Source organism: Apium graveolens, chromosome 11 (genome assembly GCF_009905375.1).
Source record: "Apium graveolens cultivar Ventura chromosome 11, ASM990537v1, whole genome shotgun sequence".
In the NCBI taxonomy this organism is placed as follows: Eukaryota; Viridiplantae; Streptophyta; class Magnoliopsida; order Apiales; family Apiaceae; genus Apium; species Apium graveolens.
Genome location: NC_133657.1, coordinates 109617700 through 109629941, shown reverse-complemented (window position 1 = coordinate 109629941; position 12242 = coordinate 109617700). Strand labels below are relative to the sequence as shown.

The window sequence follows — 12242 nt, the reverse complement described above, 5'->3', positions numbered from 1 at the left end:
AAATGGAAGCTCATCTCATATACCTGAGTTTGATTGCGAAACCTTAGGGGGAGAAAGAGGGTCTTCAGATACTGGAAGGAAGCTCAACTTGGGATTATGATATCCCAAGGGAATCAATTTTGGAGCTGTTAAGTCTCACAGGTACAGATTTTGCTAGATGGAGGGCTGACAAAAAGAGTTCCAGTGGAAGGTGTCAATTTTGTCTTTCAAAGACCTGTATCATGTTATAGCATTAAGCTCGGTTTTGTACCAACAAAAAAATAATTAGCTGTCATTTTTACTAAACCTTTGTATTGTAGTTAAGGAGCTAAGAAGCTCAAGTAGATTTGTAAGTGAAATTGGATTGCTTAATTCTTCATCCTAAGGAAAGAACTCAGCTAATATTTTGCAGCAGATTAATCTCCAGTAAATCAAAATTAATTTGATTAAATTGGAAATTAACTGAAATATGAATTATAAATATTTTAGAAATCTCTGTATATTTGTTTTTCAAATTCAATTAACTTGGAACTTTTCAAATTCTAAGTAAACTGCTCAGCTGTTAATTAACATTCTTAATATGTAAAATTAACACAAGGCAAAATTATAATAACCAAAAGTATTTAAAGAACTGAGTTCTCGATAAGTATAAATTGACTTCTCGACAAGTCATTTTAGGACTTCTCGAGCGAGTCCTCGATAAGTCAATTTACAGACTTCTTGAGTGACTTCTCGATAGGCTTAAAATGACTTATCGATAAGTCCGTGTAGAGTTTTCTAGTAGTGTTCATTCACGGAGTTCTCTACAAGTACAATTTTTGACTTATCAATAACTCGGAACTGAGATAATTTAAGTTGATAAATTATTTTGGTAAAATATTTTTTGAAAATTTATTCTAATTTTATTTTGAATTTATTCAAATAAAAGTTAGAATTAGTTCACTCCACTTTTTGGACAAACTGGGTATTTATTTGACATTTCGATAAGTCAAGTTTGAGTTCTCTATAAGAGTAATTTAAAATGAATTCTCGACATGTACTTCACTTCTCAAAATGACTTCTCGATAGACAAACTCCAAATGTCTATTTTGAATTCTCGACAAGTCATCTTCTTTTACTATAAATACCCAGACTTCTCGATACATACTCTTAATTACAGCTTTCGAGATCTAAAGTTACCTAGCTTTCAATCTGAAACCGTTTTCTCTCTCGTTTTTCATCCTTTCTCAAAAAATTTTCTTACCCATTCATTCTCATCAATCAACAATGGCCCAAAATGTTGCTAGGACATCTATCCCAAAGAAAGGAACCAACTATCTTTCTTTCACTGATGCAAACCAAGCTCCTGATAGTTTCAAGGGGTTTGTGAAGCTGCTGTCTGAATCCTATCTTGCAGGTGCTTTGACTGTAAATCCAGTACTATATCTAGATATGCTGCATAAATTCTGAACTACAGTTGTAGTGAGGACTGATGTTAACAACAACTCTCTCTCTATGGTGGTGACATGCATAATTGGAGGCCAACGAATAGAATTCAATGACCAAGATGTGAATAGAGCTTTGGGGCTATCAACTGAGAATCTGGTGGAGGTACCAACTCCTGATGAGCAGACTGAGTTCATGGGCTTCATCAATTATGGTGGGAGAATCAACCTGTCAAGCTTAAACAAGACCAATCTAAGGAAGGAGTGGTCATTCATCTTTGACTCTGTAGTAAGGGCCTTTACTTGCAGAAAAATAGGATATGACAATATCTCAAGTGTTGTGCAAAAGCTGGTGTATTCAATTGCCCACAACAGACACCTGAATGTTGGTCTGCTGATCCTGGAAGAACTTGCAACCAGGCTGATAATGCCTCTAACAGCTAGAGGTAAGGAAATTTTCTTTCCTAGATTTATTATGTCCACTTTAAATAATAAAGTAGCTGAAATACACCTACTGAATGGTATAGATAGTACTAAAATAGTCAACTGTAAGCAAGTATCCAAAATAATATTTGGCTCACTTACTACAAAGAATAAGGTGAATGTAATTCTGAAAACCACTCCATTTATGTTGGAGAGATTAAGGACTTATCCTTATCCTATGCTTGACATGAGATCTAATGCACAATCTAGTACAACTATGATTCCTAAACCTATGGAAGTACAAACACATGATCACCAACAAGGATCTTCCCAAGCTGCAACCATTCTTTCACAACCTTTAGAAGCTAGGAAACCAACTACCTCATCTTCTCAAAAAGGTGAGGTCATTAAAAAGAAGAGAAAAGGGGATAAACCTAGCTGTGATAACTGAGAGTGGTGAGGAGAGAGCTGAAAGAGAACCACCTCTAGTCAAAAGATCCAAAAGAAGTAAATAAACTGAGCTGACTACTCTATCCTCCTCTACATCCTCCCAACATGATGCAGTTGTAAAAATAACCAGATTGAGTCTGCACAGCCTGCACAAGAAGCAATTCAAGTGTATGGTAGGAGAAATAAGGAAGACACATATTGTGAGAGCACATCCCTTGAAGCTCCCTCATCTATTCAGGGGGAGCTGCCAACACTCACAACTGAGCAACAATCTCTTCTATCTAATATTTCTTCTATTCCAATTCCACTTGAATCCATTTCTCAAGTGCACCAAAAATCAAGTGACTTAGCTCAAGAAGCTTTGTTCACCACCCAGACACCTCATTTAGATGGTGAGAGGCTACATGCAGGGGTAGAACTTGATGACACCATCACAAATATGGGGGTTTCATCAGTCTTTACTGAAGACCCTATGAATACCTCTAATGCACCTTCATGTGCAAAACAGTCTTCACAGACTGCAAGGTTTGAGGGTAGTACTCCTGAGGGGAAGCTATCTAAATCCTCTCCAATTCAATTGGGAGTTCCTTATGTAGGAACAACTCCCCTCACAACCCTAGCTGAAATTGTCTCTGCAGTTGAAGCTAGGAGTACACTTGCCCATGATCCTGTCATAGGGGAGGCAAGCATAGCACATTCAAGTGTCAGTGTGTTGCAAGACATACAAGGATTTGAGGCTGGTTTACATGACAGTAACCCAGTCAAATCCCCTCCAATTTAATTGGAGGTTCCCACTACATGTGAAGGACAACACATTGTCAAAACCACAGAGCAATCTGTGAGTCAAACTGTGATCTCAATCACAGGAGTTTCTGATGAACCATCCACCTCTCAACCTCACATACTCACTCAGTGGCTACAAGAATCTGCCTCTCAACAACCTCTGTAGATGATCTACTAGTAGAGAAGATCTCTGGACTAGCCAACATCTCACAACATCTTCTGACTTCAGACATGAGCAACCAAGATTATCAAGCCATCATGCTTGCTTTTAATGAAGAGGTTGAGATGCAAAAGGAGAAAATTGTCAAAGATGCTGAGCCAGATGGGAATGTGGATGCATGGCTGTTTGAGGACTTTGCCTTAGAGATGAATCAAGTTCTGACTAGATTTAGAGAAGAGTATATTACTATTATGGGAAGCAATGCAAAAGACTTGAGTCCAGAAGCTGTCTATGATGCCATTACAGATGTATATAAAGCTTAGCTCAAAGCATTTCATCTGTTTGGTAAGGCTCTTGAAATCATACTCAATGGCCATGAAGACAGAATCAGGAAACTAGTGAATGGGAAAATGGACATGATCATACCATCTCAAGAGAATATCTCTTCAAAATTCAACCATTTTTTTGAGCAAATGGCTAGGATGGATCTTGCCTCTATTGAGATGGAAGTCAAAAACCTCAAACTATCCTTCACCAATCTCCATGAAGTGATCCAGAAACAAATTACTCACTCAAATGAGACCAGGGTCCAGCTGGATCAACTTCACCAGAGCAGATATAAGCCCTCAACTTTGCTAGTGGAAGGGATCAAAGAGGCTATAGAAGAACACTTTGGCACATCTAGCAGCTCTTATCAGCCTAGATCCACTTCAACAAATTTGTAAATTCAGTCTCTACAGGGTCAAGTCACAACATTGCAAGACTCCAACTCGTCTCTCACTGCACAAGTTGAGGCTTTGACATCTCTTGTCAAGAGCCAAGAAACAGATATCCAAACTCTGGTGGATTCCCATAAACATCTTCAAATGCAGACTTCTATAGCTTTAGGAGCCATCATGGGTAAACTCAACATACCACTACCTTCTTTGCCTGAACAAGTAAGGCCTGAAATCCCTACTCCCCTTCTCATGCCTGCCAACAAGACTAAGGGGGATATAGAGGCTAGGTTGGCACAATCAAGGTCATCTCAACATCAAGTTCAGGGTGCTGGAAAGAAAGCTAAAGAAGTTGATCTTGACAAGGAGAGACTTATTAGGTCTGCTGAAGGACCGAGTTTGAGCAGAGAGTTTGAAGAATTACTCAATGCCTTAAAAGCTTCTCTCAACAACAATCACTTCACATATAAAAAGGCCCTGGATAAGACAATCAATTTCATAAGAGTGATAAAGATCAACAAGGACAACTTTCTGGAAGATAGGATAGTGGTTAATGCAAATGACTCAGGGACAGACAGATGTATGCATGTGTCCCTCAATTGCCTTGCCTCAAGGAGGGCATCTGAGTTAGATATCTTTATCAGCAAAGTTAGAGCTATAACTCTTGAAGATACCAAGCTATTAACTGCACTGAAAGATGCTCATGTAGCTGCCTTTCCTGAAGCATATCTACAGCCAAGCAAGGGTATAACGTACATCTATCCAACCACCAAACAATTCAGATTTTTCAATATCCCTAAACAATGTTTCAGGAGCAATGAGAAGCTTATCATGACCCTAGGAACCATCTTAAAAGCTAAGAAAAACAAGAATCATGATTATATGGAAATGATAAAGCTACTAAGGAGATATCTGGATAATGCAGAAGTGAACTTGCCCAAAACTCAGTTTTACAATGATGACTTAGATGATGATGAGCACAAGAAGAGTGATCAGAATCCTTCTGGCTCAAATCTGAGTCAGTCTAGTAAGCCATCTGGTAGCAAGGGTGGAGAGAAGAAGAAGGAGGATGACAAGAAAGATGAAGAGAAGAAGAGAAGAGGGGAGATGAAGAGCAGAAAACCTCATTATGATTCAGGAACTCAAACAACCCTAAAAATCCAAATACAACCATCTCAAACCTTAGCTCAACCCACAAAATTATTATCTCTAACATCAAACCTTCGCAAACATCTAAGACAAAATTTCTTTACAAACAAACTGCCAACTCTTTCCTAAAAATTCCAATCACCTCAAGCAACACAAATCTCAAGAAATGACAATCCTACCTTTAGCCAAACCTTCACTAAAATTCAAGCTCAAATATGTTGGGAGAAAGCCTAAGAAAGTCAAGCCTGCAAAGGAAATGGAAGTCACTGAAAGGGCCATCTATAATTGCTTTAAGGAATCTGACTTTCTACCTCTAAATTGGTGCACCTCAGATGAAGACCATTTCCAACATCCAGCTGAGGAAATTATTAAAATATGGGTTGTATTTTCTGAGAGAAGTTAGAGTTTATTTTAAGGATGGTACATTCACTCTTCTAGACAAAAAGTTTATGGAATCTTTGAGTCCTGCATAAATTAAGAGAGTGTTAAGTTTGTTAAAAGGCAAGGACACTGTTACAAGGACTTGGAGATCATCTTTGGATGAATGGTTGATTGAAAGAGAGGAAATAAAGAAAAGAGATAAGGCTGAAGTTGAAGAAAGAAGAAGGATACATGATGAAGAAATAGATATGTTTATAAAAATATCAGAAGAATTGAAAGCAAAAGGAATGAGCAGAATTTCTAAAGATGGTAGATTTCTAAACATCAAAGTTGGTGGATTCTCAAGATTCAGCTTAGAGTATCTGGACCAGGGTTATCCTAAGGCAGCAAGGCAAAAACTTGTGGAAGCTCTAAGTGGAACACTCATCATAGAAGAACTTGAAATTCTTAATCACTTGAAGGATAAACTTAGAGAAGAAGCAGATGTAAAAACTATTTTTACCTGACTCTTGTAATCATGGAACCTGGTGAATCTTATGTTGTATAAACTATAATTCTATCAAGCTTTATGTTTTAATTTTATCCTCCATCAGTTTTAAACTTGGGGTTAGTCTTGTTAACATGTATGAATTTGTGTTAAGCAATCTTCTCATAAATTGGTGAAGATTATTGTAAAAGACATGCCGGTACTTTAAGAAGACTAAGACAATTTGTCAACCCTAAGTAAGTTGTATTGTTATCTAAATTTGTATTTTGTACTTGTTGCACTTAAAGTCTGTAAAAATGCAAAGGAGCAGATCAAGGAAATCATGCCTCAGAAGAATTTTGAAGAAGCTTGGAGTTGAATAAATCTGTTTGGAGAAAAATACTCTAAGTCAAGATCTCTACAAGTCACAGATTTAATGTTATAGAGAAGTCATTCGAGAACTCCAAAATGGCTTATCGAGAAGTCATTCAAGTTGCAGAGAGTACCGACGGATGAGGAACATCCATCGGAATAGTAGTTTGGCTAGTCGACGGATGATTGCTGATAGGCACATCCGTCGGGATACAATCACTACTCGACGGATGAGAAATATCCACCGGGATAGAAGAAATAAATGAATTCAGAGTGGAGAAGTCAGGAAAGCTACTAGAGAACTCAGGAAGATATCGATAAGCAAAATTAAAGAACTGGAGATTGGAGATATCGACAAGTCATTCCTTCACTAGAAAACTTAGAGTTATCGACAAGTCTACATTCAGTAGAGAACTCTGAGTTATCGATAAGTCAAAGTGAAGATGTGAAAACTAGAGATTTCGACAAGCTGAAGACCTCTACAAGCCAAACTCAATATGGAGTGCTATAGATCTCGATAAGCCTATGTACTTATCGAGATGTCAAGTGTTCTATTAATTCAAACTGGAGATCTCGAGGTACAGTCTCAAAGTACAGAATTGAAGATCACTTCAATATCCAAGATAAACAATCAACAAACAATCCAACAGCTGGATTGACAAGTCTACAAAAAGTAGCTTGAAGAGTGTGCAAGATCAATGGCAAAGATTAACTGACAGAGGAAGATTAAAGGGAACACGTGATGCTAAAGATATGCTAAGCCAGAAATGGAAGATTTGCTATTCTATAAATTGAAATGACAAGTGACAGTTTGGAAAAGCTAATAGCATGTTTATTATCTAATGTGTAAACCAGCAGTTAACTGAGTTATAAAGTCAACACTGGTCCTTTAGTTAGATGTACCAATTTAGATCAAATCTCTTGTATCACTCTCAAGAAGAAGCTGAGCTCTTTAACACCAAAGAGCTTAGAAATTTTATAGCAAAATAGTCTTAATTTTTGATATAAAATTAAGTGAGTTTTGAAGATCGATGTTTTTTATTTTTTTCAAGTTTAGATTCTACATGAACACTTTTCTATATAAGATTTAATTTACTTTGTTCAACCGTTAACTTTCAAGAAAAGCCTAAAATCAGAAAAACACATTCACCCCCTCTATGTGTGTGATTCATTACCTAACAATATGCGTCAAGGAAATTAAAGCCGCACGAGCAAAAATATCCTATGCATGATTTGGAGTTAGCAGTAATTGTGTTTGCTCTTAAGATTTGGAGACACTATTTGTATGGAGAGAAATGTGAAATCTATACGGATCATAAAAGCTTGAAATACATCTTTACCCAGAAGAAGTTGAACATGAGACAAAGAAGATGGTTAGAATTAATTAAAGACAACGATTGTATGCTATGTTATCATTCCGGAAAGGCAAATGTTGTAGCAGATGCGCTAAGCCGCAAGGAAAGATTGAGTCTGTTAAATTCATCCAAAGAACTGATCAAGGAATTTGAGAAGTCAGAAATAGAGGTACAAATTCCATAAATGGCAAGTGAAGTGATGTACGCTATGGCATTTCAGCCAGAGATGTTAGTTGCGTATTGTGATTGTGATATAAGGAAAAATGTAATTACAAATACATAATGCCCGATTCTCAAAAAGTGAATATATAGGTTTGTATAAGGTATAGGTTCGGTTTGATTTAATGTTGGGTTATATGAATCGGTGATTATGTGATAAGTGTAAAGTATCGAGATAATCGGTGATATAATGAGTATAAAGGTATACATTATTATGTGCTACGTGTTATGCATGTGTATATAAGATAAGTGTCTAATGCGAATGGGGTAGAAATTAGACGTTTTGAAAAATATCGGGAATCGATCAAGTTGTTAATTAGGGTTCTATTTTGTATTGTAGATTTGAATAGCAGAGACATTCAGGCTAGTAAAGGGAAGGATATCTTAGGTGACAATAGCTCAAGTTCCATTAAGAAGGAAAGATTTTTGAGGCAAGTAACTCTGCCTTCTATTATGAATTGATTACATAAATATTATTGCTGATGCCATGATAGAGTAAAGATTCTTGTGAAACTTGTTATTGATTCTTATGAAAACCCTGATATTGTTCCTTGTGATAAACTTGTTATCAATCCTTGTGACAACCCTAATAGTAAACCCTTGCTCGAGTACGTATACCCTATCCTTGTGTTTTGATAACTTTGGATCCCTTAACTCAAAGAGAGTCTTTACGAGCATTTCATATGTTATATCTTGTTAATCAGGATTCCTTGACAATCCCTTATGCCTTGTGTGTATCGTTCCTTTGGAACTATTCTTATTGCGACCTTATACACCCTTTTAACATTTAATCAATATCTTTATCTTATGATCCCTTCTTACTCTGGATTTGTTCACCTTCCTTGAATTCTTGAATTAAACTTAAGAATGACTTTCGACTTGAAAGAGTCCAAATGATTTCACTTATCGGTAATGTTAAAACTGAAATTAGATAAGCTTTCTTGTATTCCAACACAAAGGTTTTCCAAATGAATTCCTTGAAGATTGGTTAAAGACGTAAGAGACTAGTGGGACTAGTCCAGTCATATAAGAGGCTAGCGGGGCTAGTCCACTATAAGGCCGAAATAATGACATAGGTACCTTAATCACCGAATGGAGGTCAGTACGGGCTGATCACCCGTATTATATTTAAAAGATGGATATTCCAATCAAGGGTTCTTTAATATTTTATAAAAGAGGAAATGTATATCATTGATAAAGCAATTTGCTTAATTAATTAAAGGAAATATAATGAGTAGTATCTTCTCTAAAGTTATAAGATTTGGTCGAGAACCTTGTCACTTTACTTTGTTATTGATTCTCTAAGCTTGAATGACTGAGTCCTTTGAAATAAGAACATCCCTAAGAACCCCGTTATTGATTGTGATGAATGTCGGCTTTCTCCCAAACTTTGAATCTTGAAAGCCCGAAACCTTTTTCAATGCCTTTACCTAGACGTTAAAAGAATATTGCCACCTAGTTTAGTGTTATTCAGAAATAGAATGCCTCCGTTAACGTTGTTTATTTTGATATTTAGAACTGCTATATAGTTACTTGTTGAGCGTCTTTGCTCATTTATTTACTTTGATCTAACCATGGAAATTAAGAAAGAAGATGGCCAGACATAGGCGCACCGCTCGCAAGAGCGTTCCTGGCGGTCCCTATCGTGTTGAGGGATTTTAGATGACAGATTAGGTAGTTCTTGTGTGAGCAAGTGATGGTGGGAAGTGAATTAGCTAAATCAGATACTTTTGGATTATCTCTCAATTCTAATTCGGAATCGAATAATTTGAATTTATCCATATTTTGGGTTGTAATATTATTATTTTCTGGTTGGTAGTTGTAATCTTGTCTCATACTTTATCTTGTTTAGATCTTGTTAGTATCGGGGTTTATTATATTTCTATTATGGTATTAGTATATTGGTGTGTGGGTCCTCATTTCCTAACCCCATGATTGAGGGCGTCACAAGTTGGTATCAGAGCTACAGGATCTAGTCCCTGAGACAAGTTAGGATAAAAGGTATTTGGGTAATTAATATTGCGAGAGTATTCTACTCATATAGAGTTGAGTCAGACTATTAGGTATAGTCTAAGTTAAATAAATAGGTTAAGGTGATAAATAAAGTTAGGGCATTGAGTCAAGTGGAGGTTTTATTTAACCCTAATGCTGTTTTCTTGGTTATTGTTTTATGTTTCATCTCAGGACCCTAGTAGTGGTAATGATGCTGATTCTCAGGATAGTTTGTTGCATGTTCCCCAGTGGACTCTATTCCACCCCCATCAGTGGAGCCTCTATATATTAGTTCTGACCCTGAGGAGGATCCATCTGAGAGCAGTGAGGCCCATATGCATGTTTCTCCCCTAAGACTGGTACCAAAGACCCCAACCCCTGAGCGAGAGCCTGTTGTACCTGCCCATGTTGGTGGTAAGATAGATCAGGACTGAGACTTTGTGTACTCTCGTATCCTCGAGTTGAGATCATTGGTAAATAGGCTAACATGCGAGACTAGGCAGCAGACGTCAATGCTAGAGAATGAGTGGAGAGTTCGTATTGAGATGTGGAGCAGGTTGCCCGTAGGGGGTTGGATGAGGAACCATCTTCCAGTGATGCTGATGCCGAGGCCCGGAGGGTTCACAAGATTATTCGTTGGATGCTGTTAGTGTTTAGGGAGATTCTTGTATTCCAACACAAAGGTTTTCCAAATGAATTCCTTGAAGATTGGTTAAAGACGTAAGAGACTAGTGGGACTAGTCCAGTCATATAAGAGGCTAGCGGGGCTAGTCCACTATAAGGCCGAAATAATGACATAGGTACCTTAATGACCGAATGGAGGTCAGTACGGGCTGATCACCCGTATTATATTTAAAAGATGGATATTCCAATCAAGGGTTCTTTAATATTTTATAAAAGAGAAAATGTATATCTTTGATAAAGCAATTTGCTTAATTAATTAAAGGAAACATAATGAGTAGTATCTTCTCTAAAGTTATGTGATTTGGTCGAGAACCATGTCACTTTACTTTTTTATTGATTCTCTAAGCTTGAATGATTGCTCCCTTTGAAATAAGAACCTCCCTGAGAACCTCGTTATTGATTGTGATGAATGTCGGCTTTCTCCCAAATTATGAATCTTGAAAGTCCGGAACCTTTTTCAATGCCTTTACCTAGCCGTTAAAAGAATATTGCCACCTAGTTTAGTGTTATTCAGAAATAGAATGCCTCCATTAATGTTGTTTATTTTGTTATTTAGAACTGCTATATAGTTACTTGCTGAGCGTCTTTGCTCATTTATTTGCTTTGATCTAACTATGGCAACTAAGCAAGAAGATGGCCAGACTTAGGTGCACCGCTCGCTCGTGTTGAGGGATTTTAGATGATAGATCAGGTAGTTGCTGTGTGAGCAAGTGATGGTGGGAAGTGAATTAGCTAAATCAGATACTTTTGGATTATCTCTCGATTCTAATTCGGAATCGAATAATTTGAATTTATTCATATTTTGGGTTGTAATAATATTATTTTCTGGTTGGTAGTTGTAATCTTGTCTCATATTTTATCCTGTTTAGATCCTGTTAGTATCGGGATTTATTATATTTCTGTTATGGTATTAGTATATTGGTGTGTGGGTCCTCATTTTCTAATCCCATGATTGAGGGCGTCACAAGTTGGTATCAGAGCTACAGGATCCAGTCCCTGAGACAAGTTAGGATAAAAGGTATTTGGGTAATTTATATTGCGAGAGTATTCGACTCACATAGAGTTGAGTCAGACTATTAGGTATAGTCTAAGTTAAATAAATAGGTTAAGGTGATAAATAAAGTTAGGGCATTGAGTCAGTTGGAGGTTTTATTTAACCCTAATGTTGTTTTCTTGGCTATTGTTTTATGTTTCATCTCAGGACCCTAGTAGTGGTAGTGATGCTGATTCTTTGGATAGTTTGTTACCTGGTTCCCCAGTGGACTCTATTCCACCCCCATCAGTGGAGCCTCTGTATATTAGTTCTGACCCTGAGGAGGATCCATCTGAGAGCAGTGAGGCCCCTATGCATGTTTCTCCCCTAAGACCGGTACCAGAGACCCCAGCCCCTGAGCGAGAGCCTGTTGTACCTATGCCTGCCCATGTCGGTGTTAATCTAGATCAGGACTGAGACTTTTTGTACTCTCGTATCCTCGAGTTGAGATCATTGGTAGATAGGTTGACACGCGAGTCTATGCAGCAGACGTCAGTGCTGGAGAATGAGTGGTGAGTTCGTACTGAGATGGTGGAGCAGGTTGCCCGTAGGCGGTTGGATGAGGGACCATCTTCCAGTGATGCTGATGTCGAGGCCCGGAGGGTTCACAAGATTATTCGTTGGATGCTGTTAGTGTTGAGGGAGATTCTTATTTT

At 37.5% G+C, this 12242-nt stretch overlaps 1 protein-coding gene across 1 annotated transcript in view; it reads left to right on the top strand.

The window, feature by feature from the left end:
• LOC141695762 (uncharacterized) overlaps positions 1 to 12003 on the top strand; it is a 31989-nt gene extending 19986 nt beyond the window's left edge. Inside the window, exon 2 of the mRNA XM_074499982.1 lies at positions 11755 to 12003. Within this exon, the coding sequence (XP_074356083.1) occupies positions 11755 to 12003 (249 nt within the window). The remainder of the gene's footprint in view (positions 1 to 11754) is intronic.
• The last annotated feature ends 239 nt before the right edge of the window (positions 12004 to 12242 follow it).